Source organism: Hibiscus syriacus, unplaced genomic scaffold (genome assembly GCF_006381635.1).
Source record: "Hibiscus syriacus cultivar Baekdansim isolate YM2019G1 unplaced genomic scaffold, ASM638163v2 tig00112354_pilon, whole genome shotgun sequence".
Classification (NCBI taxonomy): Eukaryota; Viridiplantae; Streptophyta; class Magnoliopsida; order Malvales; family Malvaceae; genus Hibiscus; species Hibiscus syriacus.
Genome location: NW_024063314.1, coordinates 82,882 through 105,872, shown reverse-complemented (window position 1 = coordinate 105,872; position 22,991 = coordinate 82,882). Strand labels below are relative to the sequence as shown.

The 22,991-nt window shown below is 34.1% G+C and overlaps 2 protein-coding genes across 4 annotated transcripts; both read left to right on the top strand.

Annotated features, from left to right (window-relative positions):
* Positions 1-972: 972 nt before the first annotated feature.
* LOC120178601 (protein BPS1, chloroplastic-like) lies at positions 973-1,502 on the top strand. Its single transcript, XM_039184413.1, has one exon. It carries the CDS (start codon positions 1,008-1,010, stop codon positions 1,464-1,466), a length of 459 nt encoding a protein of 152 aa, XP_039040344.1. The 5' UTR covers positions 973-1,007; the 3' UTR covers positions 1,467-1,502.
* Positions 1,503-15,883: 14,381 nt separating this feature from the next.
* On the top strand, positions 15,884-18,185 carry LOC120178641. Of its 3 annotated transcripts, none has more exons than XM_039184435.1 (9): positions 15,884-15,920; positions 16,428-16,776; positions 16,965-16,998; positions 17,078-17,305; positions 17,403-17,492; positions 17,582-17,647; positions 17,719-17,810; positions 17,893-17,940; positions 18,019-18,185. In XM_039184435.1, the coding sequence occupies exons 1-9, from the start codon at positions 15,899-15,901 to the stop codon at positions 18,134-18,136; spliced, it is 1,047 nt and encodes a 348-aa protein (XP_039040366.1). In that variant the 5' UTR covers positions 15,884-15,898; the 3' UTR covers positions 18,137-18,185. The 3 variants fall into 3 exon arrangements, with proteins under 3 accessions (XP_039040366.1, XP_039040368.1, XP_039040367.1); XM_039184436.1 differs by lacking the exon at positions 15,884-15,920 and adding an exon at positions 16,282-16,329 and having other exon boundaries at positions 16,361-16,776; XM_039184437.1 differs by lacking the exon at positions 17,403-17,492.
* The last annotated feature ends 4,806 nt before the right edge of the window (positions 18,186-22,991 follow it).

Genomic DNA, 22,991 nt, shown 5'->3' with positions numbered 1-22,991 from the left:
CCTACTGCTTCGATCGGTAGTATTTTGGTGTTAAAAGATTCGCCTTTGTGTTTTCCTCATTATATGGTTGAAGGGGATGCCAAAATATGGGCCATTGTCTTTGATTTCCGTGGAAATTGAGAACTCTCTGTCTCCAAGGGGGATTTCAACAGGAAGACCGAACCCAATACGCGTTTAAAGATTTCATAGAAATTTCCCGATTATGAAGTACTAATACGTCAGGTGGAATTCTCTCTTTTCATTTCCTTTGTGTTTACTTTTATGTAGATCGTTTCAATTCTATGTTCTTTTTTCTATTCTGAAGAAACACGAATTATTTTATTATATTATGAGATGAATGTTGTTAGGGTTATGATTTGTTTCTGATCATTTTTTGCTTCTTTTTCTTTAGATCTTTTTAATTCTCCCATATTTGTTTGTTTCGGAAGAAACACAATTTCTTCCGAGAAAATTTTGTAGTTGAGGATTCTTAGTTTTAGGTTGTCATTTTTTAAGCTTAAGTTTCTAACAAAGCACCATCAATCTGTCGAGAGTTTTTACTTTTGTTCGGATTTAAGGATCGAATACTGAGTAAGGTTACATATATAATTGGTTTATTTACTTTCAGTTTTGTTTGCAGATATCTTTTTGATAGTTTTATTAGATCTGGCTTTAGTTTACGTGTTTTTGACTTCGGACGTTAAAGAATTGCTTTTAAATATTTGGTTAGATCTGCTAGGTATAGTTTCGAAGAAAGGTTCAACTTAATTTGTATTCTCATTAGAAACGAGAGGGAGGTTTTCAGAGGAATGCTTTTGTTGTTGTGTGATGTGTCCTGGAACTAATGGTTTGTTGTTGTTATGGAGATTATGGCTTTAAGGCTTCTGTTCTTGTAATTATAAAGATGAATATTTATAGAAACTTCTGGGTGTTTTTGTCTATTATAACCCATGGAATTATTAAATTTATTTGTGTTTGAGCTCATGATTGAATTTGTTCTTTTATTTTTTGTAGTTAAATACGTCAAGATGAGTCATCCTCATGAATCAAATCGCCCTTTCTTCCATTTTGAAAATCCTTTCCGTATGATATCACCTAAGGGTTCTCAGTTGTCTCCAAGACTTCTTTCTTTATTGAACACTTTTGAGGCCACCTTATCAAAGAGGCTAGAAAAACTTGTGCCTAAAGATAAGGGTGACATCCTCAGCTTGTCATGGATGAAATTGACAATGGAGTTACTTTCTGAGATTCATTGTGACATAATGAACCTGATAACCGAGCTTGACCTCCCTGTGACTGATTGGGATGAAAAATGGATGGATGTATACCTAGATATCAGTGTGAAGCTTCTTGATATTAGTAATGCTTTTACTTCTGAGCTTACACGGGTCAACCAAGGCCATCTCATACTTCAGTATGTCTTGCATAAGTTGGAGTCTGACTCCCCAAAGCAGTTCACATGGGCCTCTTCCTCACTTGATAACTAAAAAGAGCACCTTAGCTCCAAAATCCCCATAATTGAAACTTGTCGGCCAACCTTGGACAACCTTGTGGAATCACTAAACTTGCCAAAAGTTAAGAACTCTTCAAAAGGAAATGTGTTGATGCGAGCTATGTATGGAGCTAAGGTGGCTACTACATATATATGCAGTGTTTTTGTTGTTGCTTTCTCTGGTTCTTCCAAGCATTTGTTAGGTATGAGGCCTTCTATTCTCTAACCAGTCGACATATACAACCGTTGGGTTATGCTGGTATTTAGCTGTAATGCGGTGTATTATGATAGTAGTCACTTGGTTGAAAATATATCCTTGTCGTCCTATATTATAAGTTATATAAAAGGCTCATATTTCTTTGCAAATGTTCAATACTTGCTATAAATTTCCATTCGCTAGGATTTTTCCTACTGTTATACATGCATACTATATGACAATGGATAACTGTTATAAATTCTTAGTGCGTATATTTCTTCTCAATTTGTAATATCTATGATCCTGCCACAATTGCATTGAATGTTTAGAACATCTACTCTCTGTACGATCAAGGGATATAATGCAGGAATGACAATACAAACAACTATGGTATGAATTTTTATATAAATATTTTTTATTTAAATATATTATCGATGAATTTTTATATAAACAAATTTTATTTAAATAATTAGAATTTCACTTGTTAAAAAATATAGAACAAGGTCAATTTGGTAAAATATACATTCCAGTAATATTTTATTCCTTCAACCAAATACTGTAATCTTACATTACTGCCAAACAAACTAAACACAGTAATATAACATTCCAGTAATGTGTTAGGTAATGTTACATTCCAGTAATCCTATTTCCACTGGTAATCTTATATTCCGTGAACAAAACCCACCTTAAGGTTTAAGACCACAAGTTTGCTAAACTATGGACAAGCCAAAAAAATCTTCATCAAAGGCATCAGCAAAATGCTAGACAAGCTCCTAGACATCTGTCAGGGCATAACTTAGAAAAGCTTTCCTGTGAAAGGTGTACTTTTAGCCATGAACTGCCATCTCTATCCCCGCCCTCCTATATCTTGGTCACAAGGGAATGTCTCAGGAAAGACGGGTTAATATACGGCTAATATACAGCATTACCGGATACATTAAAATGTATTTAATAAATTCGGTTTAGCAGTACCTATTATGTTGACAACTAATAATGTTTTAGGTAGAAAATATGAAAAACTATTAAAAAATTTGGTAACCGGTAAACTTTGGTTATCGGTAAGTATCTATCCTTTTTATAAAAGTGTCCATACTTTTAACATATCAAGTAAATTTTACCGGTTTTGTCATAATGAATCTGGTTTTGTCATATTTTTACCTGTTATATTGTAAATTATCTATCCTTTTTATAAAAGTGTCCATACTTATTTCACTGTGAAAATATATTTATTATTATCTTTAGTTAATATTGTTAAATTTAAAATCTAAATAATATTTTATAAAATATAAAAACAATCAAATAATTTTTTGTGTAAATGAAATTATTAAATTAATATTGTAGGTGGAAAACATGAAACACTATTAAAAAAATTGAAACATAAATTACATAACTTTCAAAAAAGTATATATCATTTTTATAAAAGTGTCTATACTTATTTCACTGTTGAAAACATATTTATTATTATATTTGGTTAATATTGTTAAATTTAAATTCTAAATAATATTTTATAAAATATCAAAACAATCAAATAATATTTTGTGTAAATTAAATTATTAAATTAATATTGTAGGTGAAAAACATGAAACACTATTAAATAAATTGAAACATAAATTACATAACTTTAAAATCAGTTTTAAATCCTATAAAGTGTCGATACTTTTAAAAAATGTATCGATCCAAAACGATATACCAGGTAAAAATATGATAAAACCGGTAACAAAATGATAAAACCGGTAAATTTAAAAGTGTCGATACTTTATATAAGGATCGACACTTTGTGAATTTAAAAGAGAAGCAGTTATAGCGCCTATAATGTGTCGATACTTTAAAAAAAATATATCGATCCACAACGATATAACAGGTAAAAATATGATAAAACCGGTATCAAAATGATAAAACCGGTAAAATGATACCGGATATATTGGAAGTGTCGATACTTTCGTAAGTACTTGTAATAAATTATCGACACTTTCAAAGAAATAGGTAATTATCCTTTCGAAAGTATCGACACCTGACATAAAAGTATCGACACTTTTGTATTTGTATCGATTAAATATAAATAACATATCCGATGAAAATATAAAGGCCATAGCTAAATATCCTCTGAAAAAATATAGAACGGACGAGTTTTTGAAATCGAAGAGTAATTGTTGCTGCATTTCAGAAGGCGTTTCTAAAGCGAAGTTTGTTTGTTTGTTGCTGCAGTCGAATCGAAAAGTATGTTGTCGAAACCCTAATTTTTTATTATTACAGTAATCGCGGTAGGGTTTTTTATGTGTTGTTTGGGGTTTTGGATTAAGGAAGCATTTGGGACCGATTGCAGGTAGAAATAGATATTCAAGGAAAAATATAAATGTCGATACTTTTATTAAATATTATAGGTAGAAAATGATATTATAGGTTGTATAAATGTGCCGACACATTTTGGTGTGGCCATTCAAATTCTTTTGAAGAAAATCGTTTTACCACAAGAGTAGTTATCTATATTTGTATATTGAATAAAGTGTATGTAACAAAATAATTTGATTTGCGTAAACTGATATATGAAGGAAAAATGGAGTCAATGGGTTGGAAAATTGTTGGTGGAGAAGATGACTTTGAAATTGAGGCCGAGACTCGAAAGCAACCAAAGGGTGGATATATGTACTTCTAGTAAGTATCAATGTCTTTTTGTTATTATTGTTGAAATGGTAATTGGATTAAAGTATCGATAAACTTTAAATTGATTACAAATTTTAAATGTTAACAGTATGGCCGAATGCAAAAGGATGAAGGGAGATGGCACACAGAGCGGTTCGGTATGTAAAATGAAATTGACATTGAGTAGTATTAGTATTTAGTGTTAATGTATTGATTAAGAAACGTTTATGTTTAATATTAGGTGAAAAAAGATGTGAGGTCCAAATGGAATTCAATGAGTGATGCTGAAAAAGAACCTTACATCACACAGTCAAGGAATGATAGTAAAGAATACAAAGAACGGAGGAAAGCACATGAAAATAAGGTATTCCTTAAACTTGTAAAATATGTTGATACAAAATATATAAGAACTATAACATTATATATTGTTAAAAAATGTAGGAAGTGTCGACAAGATGCAGCATTAAAAGGGTGAATTTATTAATTAAACACCTTAAGGAGAAGGGTCAGTTGAATGTGCTGGGAGAAATAGGTTTTGGATCGTTGATCGGAGTAAGGGATCGACCTATTCGGAGGGAATTGTGTTGATCCTTGATGGCACAATTTGACGTCAGTCAATGTATGGCTAAGTATGGTGATTATTCATTCCATCTGGGGGGGTATCGACTGCTGCAACCGTATTGGGGGTACAAAACAAAGGCAAAAGTGTTATAGAAGTCTGTAGGAGTAAGAACTGGAAAGCACTTGCCTCCAAATATGGTTTGAATCATAAGGTGACATATGCTGAAGTTGAAGAGGATATCAAAAGTGGATCTTACTGGGGGGATGAGCTGAAGGCCCGAGTTCTATTGTACCTTGTCGGGATATTTCTTTGTCCAACGGGTGATACGTCAACGAACAAGGAATATATGAAGCTCATTTGCGATGAAGGCTTGAAGGGTGAATTCAATTGGGTTGAATATATCCATTCGAGATTGATTGAATCAATAATCACCTTTAAAAAGGGCAGCCAGAGATACCTCAAAGGGTGCATAGCAATCTTAGAGGTAAATGAGTTGAATCACTTTTTTTGTGTTTTTATATAAAAATATAAATTTTATTATAAATGCAGGTTGCACTGTTCGATTTTTGGTCGGGCTGTGAGGCAGTGCCGGCTTATGAAAGAACCGGAGTGGCACGCATCCGTGCATGGGGGAAGGAAGAGGTGGTTAGAGTGATGGTGAAGTTGAAGTTGGATAGAGGGAAGAAGCAAGAAATGGTAATAAATGTAATTAAATAATATTAAGAATATAATCAATGTCTTAATATTGTAATTTAATTTTGAAGGTTATTGGCAAGGATGTAGAGGAGGCAGAGGAGAAGAAAGGAGGGATGGTTGTATTGGGGGATGACGGTGAGTGGGACGACGGTGAGGGAAAACAGAGTAACTTCGACATTTTTATGTCTGAATTGGCTGATATAAAAAAAATCCAATTTGAAATCATGCAAAGACAATCAAGAGTCGAAGAGAAACTTGATCGAGTCGTAGAGAAACTCGAGAGAGTCGAAGATACACTCGAGAGGCATAAGGGGGTAGTGGAAGGAAAAATAGATGGAGTGGTGAAAGAAGTAGAGGTGTTGAGGGTGAAGTGGTGAAAGAAGTTGGGGTGTTAAGGGGTGATATTAAGATGGTGACGGGAGAAAATTTTGAGGGAGTGGTGAAGGAGGTTGTGGATTTGAGGAGTGAACTTACGGGGGTGAAGGGGGTGGTTGATAAATACTCGGATGAAGGAGCTCAATTGAAGGGTGAAATAAAAGAGATGAAGAGCTATGTAGAAAAAAAGTACGATGAACTGAAAAAATATGAAGAAGAAAAGAGGGAGGAGGAAGAAGAAGAGATGGAAGAAATGAGGAGGAAGGAAGTCGATGTCATTTATACACCGGAGAGTGTTATAGCAGCAGTTTTGGATTCGGAATTTCCTGCACCCCAGAAGAAGAAGCAGAAGGTAAGTTTAATAAAAGAATACTTAATTTGATTTTTATTATGTTGTTGTGACAAAAATTTGTATGCAAAATTGTAGGTTGAAAAAGCGGATATTCCAAGCGGAATTGATGACATCGAAGCTGCAATTTGTGATTATTTATGGAATAGCGAGTTAGAATCGGGGTAAGTGAAATATATTGTTTTGTGAGTGATATTTAAATATTTCATGACAACATATTAATCCTAATGATTCATACAGATATTCTGTAATCTCAATGGGAAATCAATTCGCTACTGTATACGACGTTGCAACGTTGAAGCCTACGGAATGGGTTGGCGGTGTGGTAAGTAGAAAGTAGAAAATGTTAAAACTTATTGAATATGTTCTGATTGTGTAATTAATTTTGTTAGGTTATCGATTTGCTCGCCTGGACCATATGCTACGATTCTCAAAAGTCACTCCGGAGGATTGGCTACCTTCCATACCTCTTAGTGGTGAGTTAAATTAATAAATATTGAAAAGTAGTGTTATAGACGGTAAATTAATAATGTTTGTTGCGTAATTACAGCAACAGGCGTTGGATGCCAACAACAAAGAAAGTGTTGAGAGTATTTCTACATTCTGGGGTGTCATATTGGATAACTATGTGAAATTCACCGACTGTGAGAAGGTAAGACACCATACCAATTGCAAATGATGTTTTCGGATATAGAATGTTGAATTTTGTCAAATTGGGTGTGAAATTTGTTGCAGATCATGATCACAATAAACTACCATAATTCACATTGGTATCTGTTGGTGTTGGATATGGTAGATCATGTTGTAACAATATATGATAGTATGTTTACAACTGAAGCAGCTAAACAGAGAGTGAAGGATGCTAAGAGATTGGTATGTATGTATGTATGAAAGGACATTATGTAAATTATAATGCATAATTTTTTTGGTGCATAACTTCTTCTATTTTAATGCAGATTAAAATATTAGATTCTTATAATAAGAAACGCATTTGGGTTGAGTCCTGTGGATATCTAGGAAAGTATCCCTTGAAAAATTTCAAATTTGTGGAGCATAAGAAGAATAAGCAATTGAATGGGTATGAGATGTTATCACAAATAGAAAGCTTAATTTATGCAGTATTCATCATAATTGACATGTGTGGTTTTCAAATTTTTTAACAGATATGATTGCGGCATGTATGTGATGATGTGGATGGAATCGATCGGTTCTACAGGGGCAACTGGTGATTTTGTAAGTGGATAGAAAAAATCGTTTGTGGTAAAATTGTTAAAAGTCATAGATTGAATGCTGTAGTTGACAATACTTAACGTTCTGACAATTTGAATATAGGTTGTTGGAGACTGGGATCGATCGCGAATATTAAACGATCTCGTAAGCCACAATCAAAATGAACGAAGACAGAAGATAACAAAAGCTGCAATATTACATAAGAATAACAAAAGGATGCAATGATGTAAATGTAGGGTTAATTTTGTATAAGATTTATAATTTTGTATACGATTTATATTTTTGTATGTGAATATAATTATGAATGAGATGAGAAAAGTTAGCAGTATGTTGTTGTACATGTTTCTTATACACATTAAGGGTCATGTTGATACTTGGAAGTAAAAGGCAAATTTACAATATGGCCAACAGGGTGCACCCATAAAGTGTCGATCCATATATAAAAAAGTGTCAATCCCAAAAACATCGAAAAAAAAAAGTATAATGTAATATGTAATTTTTCAATGTAACCGGTACAAGTCTACCGGTTTTATGAGAGAATATGTCTAAATAATGTGTCGACACTAATATAGTTTGTGTCGATATTTTTTTTCCAGAATGAATGGAAAACAGTGTGCACCCATAAAGTGTCGATCCATATATAAAATGTGTCGATCCCAAAATCATCGAACCCAAAAGTATAATGTAATATGTAATTTTTCAATCTAACCGGTACAATTATACCGGTTTTATGAGAGAATATGTATAAATAATGTGTCGACACTAATATAGTTTGTGTCGATATTTTTTTCCAGAATGAATGGAAAACAGGGTGCACCCATAAAGTGTCGATCCATATATAAAAAGTGTCGATCCCAAAATCATCGAACCCAAAAGTATAATGTAATATGTAATTTTTCAATCTAACCGGTACAATTATACCGGTTTTATGAGAGAATATGTCTAAATAATGTGTCGACACTAATATAGTTTGTGTCGATATTTTTTTCCCAGAATGAATGGAAAACAGGGTGCACCCATAAAGTGTCGATCCATATATAAAAAGTGTCGATCCCAAAATCATCGAACCCAAAAGTATAATGTAATATGTAATTTTTCAATCTAACCGGTACAATTATACTGGTTTTATGAGAGAATATGTATAAATAATGTGTCGACACTAATATAGTTTGTGTCGATATTTTTTTCCCAGAATGAATGGAAAACAGGGTGCACCCATAAAGTGTCGATCCATATATAAAAAGTGTCGATCCCAAAATCATCGAACCCAAAAGTATAATGTAATATGTAATTTTTCAATCTAACCGGTACAATTATACCGGTTTTATGAGAGAATATGTATAAATAATGTGTCGACACTAATATACTTTGTGTCGATACTAATTTAAATATCAAGTGTTTTCCACCATTTACGATATATAGTACTCTTAATCGAGAAACCCTAAACATAAAGGCAAGCAGGCAGATCTTCCTCTTTCTTCTACCGTTATCATAAGTGACGAGCAGATATTCAGGTAAATTTATCGATATTTTTATGGGTTTGATTGATTTCTATATTGGAGTTTTTATCCTGAATGTGTTTGTGTTCCATTGTAATAGGGGTAGCATCCAACCAAAATGGCTCCAAAACGTCAGCGTCAGAAGCGAGGTCTTTCTCAAAGCTCTTCTCAACCCAGTTCTTCTCAACCACCTCCTTCTGTAACAAACGATTCTTCTGAGGAAATCAGGTCCTTCGAAACTCTGAACTTTAGATCCGACATGGAGAAACAAAGATGGCAGACGAGTTTTAAAGTAAGGAAGATTCGTCCCGAACGTGTCATTGACCTGAGTTTCTTGTTTGATGATAAATATGCATTTAGTTTTAAATCCACATTTACATCTTGGGGTTGGCTTGAATTCCTTGGTGTAGAACCAAGATATTATCCCAACCTAGTTAGAGTCTTCTACAACAATGCTTCCTTACAGTACGAGCCTAATAAGACTAATATAATAGGAATTAATACACATTTGAGTGTCTATACTTTTTTAATATATTGTAAAGTATCTATCCTTTTTATAAAAGTGTCTATACTTTTTCCACTGTGGAAAACATTAATTTAAGGTTATCTTTTGAGTGAGTTTTAAGATATTAATTTAGTAATTATAGGCGTCTAATGATTTATTTTTTACGTTACGGTATATATTATTATTAAATTAAAAATTCTTAATATTATTTTATAAAATATCAAAACAATCAACTAATTTTTTGTGCAAATGAAATTATTAAATTAATATTGTAGGTGGAAAACATGAAACATACTTAAAAAAAATTGAAACATAAATTACATATCTTTAAAAAAAGTATCGATCCTTTTTATAAAAAGTATGGACACTTTCAACATATTATAATAAAATAGGTAAATTTGCAATGCTATCGGTATAAATATACCGGTTTTATGCGCGAATAGGTCTACAACCTATATCGACACTTTTTAATCTTGTGTCGGTACTTTATGTCCAGATTGGAAGAAAAATGTGTCGATACATTGTTAAAAAGTGTCGACATTTACACATCGGAACCCATAATTATAATGTAATAGATAATTTTGTAATATAACCGGTATAAATATACCGGTTTTATGCGCGAATAGGTCTACAACCTATATCGACACTTTTTAATATTGTGTCGGTACTTTATGTCTATATTGGAAGAAAAATGTGTCGATACGATTTAAAAAACTGTCGACATTTACACATCGGAACCCATAATTATAATGTAATAGATAATTTTGTAATATAACCGGTATAAATATACCGGTTTTATGCGCGAATAGGTCTACAACCTATATCGACACTTTATAATATTGTGTCGGTACTTTATGTCCAGATTGGAAGAAAAATGTGTCGATACCATTTAAAAAAGTGTCGGTAATTTTAAGTAACGCGGTTTTTCTTCCTTCATTCAAAATATTTATATGTACATACAATAGGAGTCATGTTGATACTTACGATATATTATATGGAGATCGTTGTCATTCCATTCCGTATTCGAAAAAATCAGTTGATGTAGGCTGTGTGCTTGTACTCAAACTTAGCTTGACTTGAGGACATGTTAGTTTGTTATGCCCCTCACCGTTGCAGTACCCACATCGCCTAATTTTCTTCTCGACCTTGTTCTTCGGCACTTCTTTTCGCTTGCGTTGTTTTCGTTGAGGGTCACGAACATTGTTTACTACAATGCTCTGGTTGACTGAATGATTCAAACCAAACGAGTTTTCTAATTCTTCTATTAGTTTTTTCATCTCATCTCTTGCGGGTTTGAAAGACTCGTCTGTCTTTGATGCAATGTAGCATAACCTACTTGACGTTGAACGTAGAGCAACGAACCTTGCCATTTGCATCACTTCTGGAGACACATTCAAATCAACATAGCTGGGTGCAGAAGCCTTCGCATCATTAGTCCACCTACTTGTGACTGGCGTATGAGCACGTTGGCGATCAACAGTATTGACTTTTGATACTCGAAACCCTTCTTTGGAACAACAAAATTCTTGTGTCTTCACATTCCCTTCCACGTCAAGCCGTGTTGTTCCCTTACGTGCACTAAACCCATGTTCCCGTGCGAATCCCTTGTAAAAGTGCCAAGCTTGATCACGTGAACAGAAGAGCTGACCAACCAATCTGTCAGATTCATCAACATTATGTACTTCATGGCATTCCTCGGTTGGCTTAACATTGTCTACATCAGTATTATCCATGGCAAAAATTTTGTTGTGCAAGTTCAGTGCTCCAGGAGTTGATGGAGATGTAAGCAAAGGTTCATTTTGAACATGTTTCAGTCGTGCTACTTTCACTATGATGTGGCATTGGTAGTGGTAGTTAAAGGGTGGGTACAACATTAAATTCGCAGTACATATTTAGGTATGTACAATAACTACAAGTATATATTATCATTAAATTTAGGTATGTACAATAACTACATATTTAGGTATGTTTGTTAACTACATATTTAGGTATATACATCTTTTGAGTGAGTTTTAAGATATTAAATTAAAAACAATAAACATATATATTACATATTTATTATTATCTTTGGTTAATGTTGTTAAATTTAAATTATAAATATTATTTTATAAAATATCAAAACAATCAAATAATTTTTTGTGTAAATGAAATTATTAAATTAATATTGTAGGTGGAAAACATGAAACACTGTTAAAAAAATTGAAACATAAATTACATAACTTTTAAAAAAAGTATCGATCCTTTTTATAAAAAGTATGGACACTTTCAATATAATAGGTAAACATATGATGTAATAGGTAGCGCTTATATAATGTAATAGGTATCGTTTATATAATGTAATAGGTAGTGCTTATATAATGTAATAGGTATCGTTTATATAATGTAATAGGTAGCGCTTATATAATGTAATAGGTATCGTTTATATATTGTAAAGTATCTATCCTTTTTATAAAAGTGTCCATACTTTTTTCACTGTGGAAAACATTAATTTAAGGTTATCTTTTGAGTGAGTTTTAAGATATTAATTTTTGCATTATAGGCGTCTAATGATTTATTTTTTACGTTACGATATATATTATTATTAAATTAAAAATTCTAAATATTATTTTATAAAATATCAAAACAATCAAATAATTTTTTGTGCAAATAAAATTATTACATCAAATTACTTTATTCCAACCATGTGACAAGTGTGACAACTCCATCAACTCACAACTCAGCTTTGAACTCAATCAATATTGTCTTTTAGCTTGATGGTTCATAAAGCATGTTACTTGAACAGTATGAATCAATTATGCAATTTTCATGTTCAATTTAACACTGCATTTCAAATTCATTTCATATGTAATTGGAGTTTGAATTTAAATTTCAATTTGAGTTTGAATTTCAATATATATTTCGGCTCCACTATAAATATTAGCCCAAGCCAATATGCATGTTATCATTGATTATTCCTAATTTCCATTGTTTTTTTCTAACGTTTAAACGCGAGGGAAATCCAGACCATTGTATTTTTTGGTCAACTTTAAAGCGTCAGAAACGTTTCGGGCATATGATCTGGGTGGTAAACAAATAGCAACTAAAATCTAAGTCCGAAATGCTTCTGAGTACCACCCAAATCATAAGTCTGAAATACTTCCGATGCTCATCAAAATCCAAAGCTCATATGGTGCCAAGCAAAAGGAAATCAAAATTCAAATCTCATATGATGCCAAGCAAAAGGAAATCAAAATCTACAACTTGAGTTTGAACATTGATATGATATGTTCAGTTGTTATCATGTTGGGATTTTCTCGTTTTTGATTGCTTGGATAGTTGTTCTCTTGCTTCTTCAAGTGTCCTTAGCTTGTAATTTATAGCTTGGAATGTGTTTGATGTTGTATATATTATTATTAAATTAAAAACAATAAACATATATTACATATTTATTATTATCTTTGGTTAATGTTGTTAAATTAAAAATTCTAAATAATATTTTATAAAATATCAAAAAATCAAATAATTTTTTGTGCAAATGAAATTATTAAATTAATATTGTAGGTGGAAAACATGAAACACTATTAAAAAAATTGAAACATAAATTACATAACTTTAAAAGAAGTATTGATCCTTTTTATAAAAAGTATGGACACTTTCAATATAATAGGTAAAAATATGATGTAATAGGTAGCGCTTATATAATGTAATAGGTATCGTTTATATAATGTAATAGGTAGTGGTTATATTGTAAAGTGTCTATCCTTTTTATAAAAGTGTCCATAATTTTTTCACTGTGGAAAACATTAATTTAAGGTTATCTTTTGAGTGAGTTTTAAGATATTAATTTAGTAATTATAGGCGTCTAATGATTTATTTTTTACGTTACGATATATATTATTATTAAATTAAAAATTCTAAATAATATTTTATAAAATATCAAATAATCAAATAATTTTTTGTGCAAATAAAATTATTAAATTAATATTGTAGGTGGAAAACATGAAACACTATTAAAAAAAATTGAAACATAAATTACATAACTTTAAAAGAAGTATCGATCATTTTTATAAAAAGTATGGACACTTTAAATATAATAGGTAAAAATATGATGTAATAGGTAGCGCTTATATAATGTAATATGTATCGTTTATTTAATGTAATAGGTAGTGGTTATATTGTAAAGTGTCTATCCTTTTTATAAAATTGTCCATACTTTTTTCACTGTGGAAAACATTAATTTAAGGTTATCTTTTGAGTGAGTTTTAAGATTTTAATTTAGTAATTATAGGCGTCTAATGATTTATTTTTTACGTTACGATATATATTATTATTAAATTAAAAATTCTAAATAATATTTTATAAAATATCAAATAATCAAATAATTTTTTGTGCAAATGAAATTATTAAATTAATATTGTAGGTGGAAAACATGAAACACTATTAAAAAAATTGAAACATAAATTACATAACTTTAAAAGAAGTATCGATCATTTTTATAAAAAGTATGGACACTTTCAATATAATATAATGTAATAGGTAAATTTGCAATACTATCGGTATAAATATACCGGTTTACTTATAAAATAGGTAAATATAAGCACTACCTATTACATTATATAAGCGCTACCTAGTATGTTATTGTACTTTATAATATTTCCGGTTAAATAATATAACATAACCGATATAAATTTTAACCGGTCACTTATTTAACCGGTCACGCCGTATATTAGCCGTTTTTTAGGCGCAGAACTACCCACGTTAGGTCCATTAATTCCGCAGCAAATGTTGGGGCTGAGAAGGGGGTTTTGTTGTGATGTGTGAGTGACCTATCATGCTATTCTTATTGGTTGGAGTGACAAAATTGTAAAATCAAAAGCTTCATCCTCCTTTTTTGTATTTGCGCGGACTAAATCAATCCACGACTAATCTTGTATTATGTTGGTTTGGGAAGGAAATGGAACACGATTCCGGGATTTTAGTCAAGTTAAATTGGTGTGTGCTCAATTCGCTTGGACAGCACGTTTTATATTTTTACCAAATAACCCCAATTTTCACATTATTCCATTCTAACCCAAATGATCGAAGGCAAAACATAAAGAAATTATCTCTCCCCTTTCCTGTCTTGTAGATATTCTCTTCTAAAGTTATTAAAGTTTTCAGTATAATAATTAATTCCCCGGATTTCACAAAGTAGGACCACACTGCTCCAAACTTACTGAACAAGTTTCTCTGGTCGCAATTAAACCAATACATGCATGAAAAGTGTCCCGTATATCTGTGAACTTCCCCATCTGAAAAAACACGACTTACAACAAGTTTTGTTTCAGAGTTTGTAGGCCACCAAAATTGGGACCCTGTGGCTCCTTACTATGACCATCAACTGACTTTTTTATGCTTTAACTAATAAACTAAACAAATCTTAATATCATCATACCATTCTCATTGCCAAATTATTATTTCCATTAACTTTTTATTCTTTTTAATTTTATAGAGAGGCTAATTAACTATATATTGAAGATGGCTCGTGTGAATATTAAAATTATTACTAATATCAAATATGTTTTTCATTAAAAGAAATTAGATAAGGTAATAAAGTACATTAATTATATTTATTTTAAACTTTAAAAACATATTATTGAAAGACGTATCCACAAATATCAAACATAAATGATACCCCAAAAAAATTAAAATGGAAAATAGTGAAAGAATAGTCGAAAGTAATGTTCATGACTATTGCATGGTGCCTCAACGCTTTATCGTACAATCACCCTATCCCTTTGATTTGCTTTTTATTGATCCCTTCCCTTTGAACAGTGTTTTCGTTCAGAAATCACAACACACAATTTCCACAATGCATCAAACACAAATATCCAAATAAAATGGTGACTCTTCATATCGTATCTCTCTATCTCCTAAATTTCTAATAAAATGGTATTAAAAAGACAGACCCTAAATCCAAGTAAAAAATAAATAAATAAAGGTGACAAAAAACTTGGATATCTATCTGAGAATTTAATATTTGCATTGCATGGAGATACACGTACACATGAAAAACTGTAAAAGAGTGAATTTCCCAAGAATTTTCTTTATAAACTAAAAGCAAGAAAACAGAAGCTTGCCCTCACAGCACAGCATCCTTTATCCCCTTTCCCTCAATTTTAATTCTTCTCTCTCTCTCTCTCTCTCTCTCTCTCTAAGCAAATAAGCAAAGCATCTCCTCTTACAACACACACCCTCCACATTTACTTGCTTTCCCTTGTAAGTTTCAACTTTCTCTTTGCTTAGAGTGTAGCTTCTGCTTTCTTTTTGCTTATATAAATATTAATTTATCTTTCTCTGCTAAAACATTTCTAAAGTTTGGAATCTTACTCCAAAGCCTGTTGTATGCATTAGTTTATGAGGTCAAATTCAAACTTGGGTTTTTTTTCTTCTTTGTGTCTGCATTTGGTCTTCTTCTTAGACTTGTCTTACATGTGGCTCGTCATGTCATTTCAGCTATTCCTGCGTTATTTCATTCTTTATCTTTCTTTTGATTTGTTATTATGTTAAACATCATTCTTTGAAGCTCTTATCTCATAAAAGTTTTATGTTTTTTTTCTCTGAGTTTCTTTCATGCATTCAATTTAAGTATACTGCTTCCTTCAAGAAACTAACTAATCACAATTTTTTCATGACTTGTTTTAGATTCATTTCAAGTTTTCCCATTTTATTCAGGTCCATACTTTAATCATCCTTCCTTTCTGTTTTCCAAAAATCAAATCTCTTCATCTTCTTTCTCTGTCCATAAAAAAATTTGAACACAACAAACCATCTTTCCAGTTCATTCATTCATTGGCGATATACAGAGGAAGTATTTATTTATTTAGTACCCAAACAACAAAACAGAGAATCAATCAGCTGTGGTTTACCGTGAGTTCTTTAACAGGAGCAGGAGATTCTTGGCAACCGGCAATGACTGCTAATACCACCACCCCAGGATACTGGTTCAACTGGAGGGTCTTGCTCTGTGCGCTTTGGGTCTTGTTTACAGCAATTGTTTCCTTGATTATGATATGGAAATGTGAAGGTCTCCGTAAACCGAATCAGGATGGTGAAGAAACTCAACAAGACACGGAGGGATCTCTTCATGAAGATGAGACCTGGAGGCCATGTTTAAAAGGGATTCACCCTGCATGGTTGATGGCTTTCAGACTTGTTGCTTTCTTCGTGCTTTTGATATTGCTAATAGTCACCGCTTTTGTAGATGGAGGCAGCATTTTCTACTATTATACTCAGTAAGCTCTCCTTTTCCTTGGGTGCAAAATTTGATTTATCTACGTTTGTGGAACCAGACATAACATGATTTCCCTACAGAAATAGTCTTTTAGAGTTGCTTGCACGGATAAACTTGAGGATTGAACTTCTATGGACTCAATCAGTTTCTGAATTCTGAGTCTTTATGGTATTTCCATGTTGGGTGCAGGTGGACTTTCACACTGATCACCATTTATTTTGGGGTATGTTTGTATAATCATGTTTCTTCACAGTAGCCCTTTGATCTGTTATAGGCTTATTTGTAACGTATTTCATTTGTAGCTGGGATCGCTGCTCTCCATACGTGGATGTTACCAATACCACAAAAGGGTTAGCGGTGACAAGGTCGACAATGTAGAGTTAGATGCAGAGCAAGGGAACCATGCCGGTGCTGCATCTGGAGAAACATCTATCAATGCAGGAAAAATCATTAGCCCCGAGCCTCCTGAAGGACACCTTGTTCGCCAACGTGCAGGCACTTGGGGTTATGTCTTTCAAATAATTTTCCAGGTGCACACAAGACATAAACCCTTCAATTATTTCGACTACTACCCATTGGCCAGTTTGCTTCCTAGAGATGGTGACAGTGTTTTTGCTTGTGAATCAGATGAATGCAGGTGCTGTTTTGCTGACGGATTGTGTTTTTTGGTTCATAATTGTGCCCTTCCTTGCCATTAAAGATTACAATCTCAGTGTTGTAAGTACCACCATTCATTCGTTCATTAGAAGAAAAGGAAACCCCCCCGCGATATGTTGTCAGTTTCTTATTGAATCTTTTGGTGGCAGCTTGCTATTAATATGCATACCATCAATGCTGTTTTCCTGCTTGGTGATACTGCTTTAAACTGCTTGGTAAGTTTGCCTAATCACATTCAGTAATTGTTTATAAATCTTGATAAATTTTGCTTTTTTGTATCGTTCAGCGCTTCCCCTGTTTCCGGATTGCCTACTTCTTCCTATGGACTGTGATATATGTTATATTCCAATGGCTCGTTCATGCTTGTGTGAATATCTGGTAAACCCAGTCCCCCACCCCCCTCATCTTTCTCTAGTGGAATCGTTTGATCAATGTATGTTGCTTTGAATGCTATAAACAGGTGGCCGTATCCATTTCTTGATTTGTCATCATCGTATGCTCCCTTATGGTATGTATAAGAAACCATTTCTTATGGTATCATCTACACACATACATCTACTCCTAATCTCTGAATTGGGATTTGAAGGTACTTTTTGGTAGCATTGATGCATTTCCCATGCTATGGCGCCTTTGCTTTTCTGCTAAAGCTGAAACACCATGTGTTTTCAAGATGGTTCCCCGAGTCCTACCAGTGTGTGAGGTAGCTTGAAATGTTATGGACACAATTTGACTAGAACAAGGTTCTGAAGAAAATTGTAATTTCGAAACCCCACAGAAGAGACCAAGAGAGCTTGAAATATAGCATATTGGAATACTGGATGGTTGTGTAAAACAAAACAGTTGATACATATGTAGGTCGAGTTTTGGAAGAAACAAAATTGCTTAGCAAAGAAAGCAGGGACATCTTTTGTTTATTCAACAACTAGCTTTAAACTGTAACTACAGATATATTCCAAGGAAATCTCTTATTTATCCAATATACCTCTCAGATTCTTAATTTTCCCCCTCCTGTTTTAACATTAAATTTAAAGAACTGAACATGAGAGTCCCCAGAGTCGGATAACATGACATTTGCACTCAATTTCAGGTAACCTCCCCTTTCAATCATTTGATCTACATTTATAATCAAATTTCACTCTATTTTGATCTCTATTCTAACAACACATCACAATGGCTAAATGATACTTGCAACTTTTAAAATATCACCTTCTGAATGTTTCAGCTAACGTAGACCACCACTAGCTTGGTAGATGAGATAGATCGCAAGCTATTCGAGATTGACTCGGTTAAAGTTTGATCAACACCTGTGTTTCTCTCTCCTGCTCCTATTAATAATGGTCAGTCAATAGTTAATGGAACTTTGGCATCTCCTCCACTTCAATTATCATCTCCATTACATCCACCACCATCTACTTCACTTCAACCATTATCATCCACTTCTCCATTTCAGTTATCATCTCCATTACATCCACCACCATCTAATTCACTTCAATCACCACCATCCACTTCTCCACTTCAATTATCATCTCCATTATATTCACCACCATATGCTTCACTTCAAGCACCATCATCCACTTCTCCACTTCAATTATCATCTCCATTACATCTACCACTATCTACTTCACTTCAACCATTATCATCCACTTCTCCATTTCAGTTATCATCTCCATTACATCCACCACCATCTAATTCACTTCGATCACCACCATCCACTTCTCCACTTCAATTATTGTTGAAAATTCAATATTAGCCTATATGTTCACACCTAAATTAATTTGATGTCATTGCTTACATCAATTTAGTTTTGATGTCATTGCTTACATCAATTTAGTTAGGTGAAAATTAAGTATTTTTCTCATGTTTTAATTTCAATGGTTTAGATTATTTAGTGTTTATTTTAATGAGTGGTTTAGATTGTTTCTTGTAACCTATAAATACCCTACTTGTATTTGAGTTTTATCATCCATCAATCAAAGCTTAATTATAAGCATTTGAAAGCTTTCTTAAGAGTTCTTCCCTTTTGCAATTTTGTGAGATTATTCTAAAGAGAGTTTTTTTTTTTTTATCAATTAGAGTTTTTACTCTATTTTGATTCAACAATTGGTATCCGAGCCACGTTTTTTAAGATCTCTTGAAATTCTGAGTATGCTCTGTGGCTGCAGTTTTTAACTGATCTTCCACATCAGAAAATATTTCTTGAGTTATTGTCGAGGTTATTACAAACCTTGTGGAGCTTCTTTGTGTTTAGAGTAATTTAGTACTCTGCACGTTTGTTACTCAAGCTTGTTCGGTGTAGTCAAAGCCTTGCCGTTAAGATGGGTGATCTTCAAGTAGTTGGAGGAATCAAGAAGCTCAACAACAAAAACTACAACACGTGGGCAACATGTATGGAGTCATACTTACAAGGTCAAGACCTTTGGGAGGTTGTCGGTGGTGGTGAAGTTACACAACCGGCGACAGAAGATGCCAATGGAATCTTGCGAAAGTGGAAAATTAAAGCAGGCAAAGCAATGTTTGCTTTAAAGACCACAATTGAAGAAGAAATGTTGGAGCACATCCGGGATGCTAAAACACCAAAGGAAGCATGGGACACTTTTGTTACACTCTTTTCGAAGAGGAACGATACAAAATTGCAACTTCTCGAGAATGAACTTCTATCAATGGCGCAACGCGACATGGCGGTTGCCCAATACTTTCACAAGGTGAAGTCGATATGCCGTGAAATTTCAGAATTAGATCCGACAGCTGCTATTGGGGAAGCCAGGATAAAAGAATAATTGTCCATGGTTTGAGACCCGAATATCGAGGGTTTGTTGCCGCTGTACAGGGATGGCCGACACAACCATCGCTTGTTGAGTTCGAAAATTTGCTTGCAGGTCAAGAAGCCATGGCCAAGCAAATGGGAGGAGTCTCGTTGAAGGGTGAAGAGGAAGCGCTCTACACCAGCAAAGCAGAGGCACTTTTCAGCGGTATACTGGCAATGGATCTAAAAAGGATGGTGACAAGGTGAAAAATTACCAAGGAAAGGGAGGCCCTCATTCAGGGGGAGCTTCCAAGAATCGCGGTAATAGTAGAAAGTTCGATGGCAAGTGTTACAATTGTGGGAAGATGGGCCACATGGCAAAAGACTGTTGGACCAAGAAAAAGCCTGTTGAAAGTAATACTGCTACTTCTTGTTCGAAGGAGAATAGTGAAGATGGTTGGGATGCTGAAGCGTTATTTGCTACGGAGGAAGAAGAATTAGCTCTCACAGTAACAACACCAGAACGGATTGACTACAAGAATGATTGGATCGTAGATTCTGGCTGCTCAAATCATATGACGGGTGACAAACAGAAGTTGCAAAACCTGTCTGAGTACAATGGAGGTCGTGTGGTGGTGACAGCTGACAACTCAAGGTTACCGATAACTCACATCGGTAAGACAATAGTTACTCCTCGATATAATACTAACCAGGTGCAACTCCAAGATGTTTACCATGTCCCAGGAATGAAGAAAAATTTGCTATCTGTGGCTCAACTAACATCATCAGGCCATTATGTCTTATTTGGTCCCCAAGACGTGAAGGTTTATCGTGACGTCAAAATCACAGAAACACCAACAATGGAGGGACGACGTTTGGAATCAATTTACGTGATGTCAGCAGAGTCTGCATATGTAGACAGGACAAGGAAAAATGAGACATCAGATCTATGGCACATGCGGTTAGGTCACGTTAGCTATTCCAAGCTAAGTGTGATGGTGAAAAAGTCGATGCTTAAGGGGCTTCCTCAACTAGACGTGAGAACAGACACGGTCTGTGCGGGATGCCAGTATGGTAAAGCACACCAATTACCATATGACGAGTCGAAGTTTAAAGCAAAAGAACCTCTGGAGTTGGTTCACTCTGATGTGTTCGGACCGGTTAAGCAACAGTCAATTAGCGGTATGCGGTACATGGTAACATTCATTGATGACTTCTCCAGGTATGTGTGGGTTTTCTTTATGAAAGAAAAATCTGATACTTTCTCAAAGTTTAAAGAGTTCAGAGACTCAGCTGAAGGAGAAGTGGGAAAGAAGATATGCTGCTTGCGCACAGACAACGGAGGAGAATATAGATCAAACGAGTTCTCTCAATACCTAAGGGAATGCCGAATACGTCATCAGTACACTTGTGCCAACACACCACAACAGAATGGTGTAGCGGAAAGAAAAACCGGCATCTTGCAGAAATTTGTCGAAGTATGCTACATGCAAAGAACGTATCTGGAAGGTTTTGGGCTGAAGCAATGAGGACTGCAGCCTTTGTGATCAATAGACTTCCTCAACCAAGGTTAGGATTTGTTTCACCCTTTGAGAAACTATGGAACATAAAACCTACAGTTAGCTACTTTCGAGTATTTGGCTGTGTATGTTATGTGTTTGTTCCTGATCATTTACGGAGCAAATTTGACAAGAAAGCTGTTAGATGTATCTTTGTGGGATATGACAGCCATAGAAAGGGGTGGAAATGTTGTGATCCAATTAGTGGAAGATGCTACACGTCACGAAATGTGGTATTTGATGAAGCATCTTCTTGGTGGTCCTTAGAGAAGGAGGTGTTGCCAGATTCGAGAGAATTTGGAGACAAACTACAACAAAAGATGGGGGAGCATGATGTTCAACTTCAAACAAGTTCAGATGAATCAGAAGATCCAAATGGCGATGATGTCGAACAAAGAGTGACTCAGAATCCGTGGCAAACTGGCGTGTATCAACAACCAAACGAAGAAGGTGGGCCTAGTGAAACAGAAGAATCAATTCCACAATCTCAACTTCGAAGGTCAACAAGAATACGAAGGCCAAATCCCAAATATGCCAATGCAGCCATAATTGAAGAAGCAACGGAGCCTGAGACGTTCGAAGAAGCATCGAAGAGTTCTGAGTGGATGACAGCTATGAAAGAAGAGATCGATGCACTTCAGCAAAATCAAACTTGGGATATTGTACCAAAGATAAAAGATGTGAAACCCATATCTTGCAAATGGGTTTACAAGATAAAGCGCCGTCCAGATGGGTCAATCGAGAGGTACAAAGCGCGATTGGTAGCTCGTGGTTTCTCTCAACAGTATGGATTAGACTATGATGAAACATTTAGTCCAGTGGCGAAACTTACAACCGTACGAGTCTTACTTGCACTTGCAGCCAACAAAGACTGGAACTTGTGGCAGATGGATGTAAAGAATGCTTTTCTTCATGGAGAGCTAGATCGAGAGATCTACATGACCCAACCAATGGGTTTTCAGAGTCAAGATCATCCTGAATATGTGTGTAAGCTGCGAAAAGCACTCTACGGATTAAAACAAGCACCTAGGGCGTGGTATGGTAAGATTGCTGAATTTCTAACGAAAAGTGGTTATTCAGTAACACCTGCAGATTCTAGCTTGTTTGTCAAAGCCAATGAAGGTAAGCTAGCTATCGTGCTAGTGTACGTGGATGACTTAATCATAACCGGTGATGATGAGGCAGAAATTCTTCAGACGAAGGAGAATTTATCAGTTCGTTTCCAGATGAAGGAACTTGGACAACTTAAGCACTTCC

Excerpts from the sequence above, each read along its gene's own strand:
- LOC120178601 (XM_039184413.1), top strand. The coding sequence starts at position 1,008 with ATGAGTCATCCTCATGAATCAAATCGCCCTTTCTTCCATTTTGAAAAT.
- LOC120178641 (XM_039184435.1), top strand. The coding sequence starts at position 15,899 with ATGAGGTCAAATTCAAACTTGG. Across the intron at positions 17,306-17,402 it reads TCTTTCAAATAATTTTCCAG|ATGAATGCAGGTGCTGTTTT; the intron begins GTGCACACAAGA and ends CTTGTGAATCAG. Across the intron at positions 17,811-17,892 it reads CATGCTTGTGTGAATATCTG|GTGGCCGTATCCATTTCTTG; the intron begins GTAAACCCAGTC and ends TGCTATAAACAG.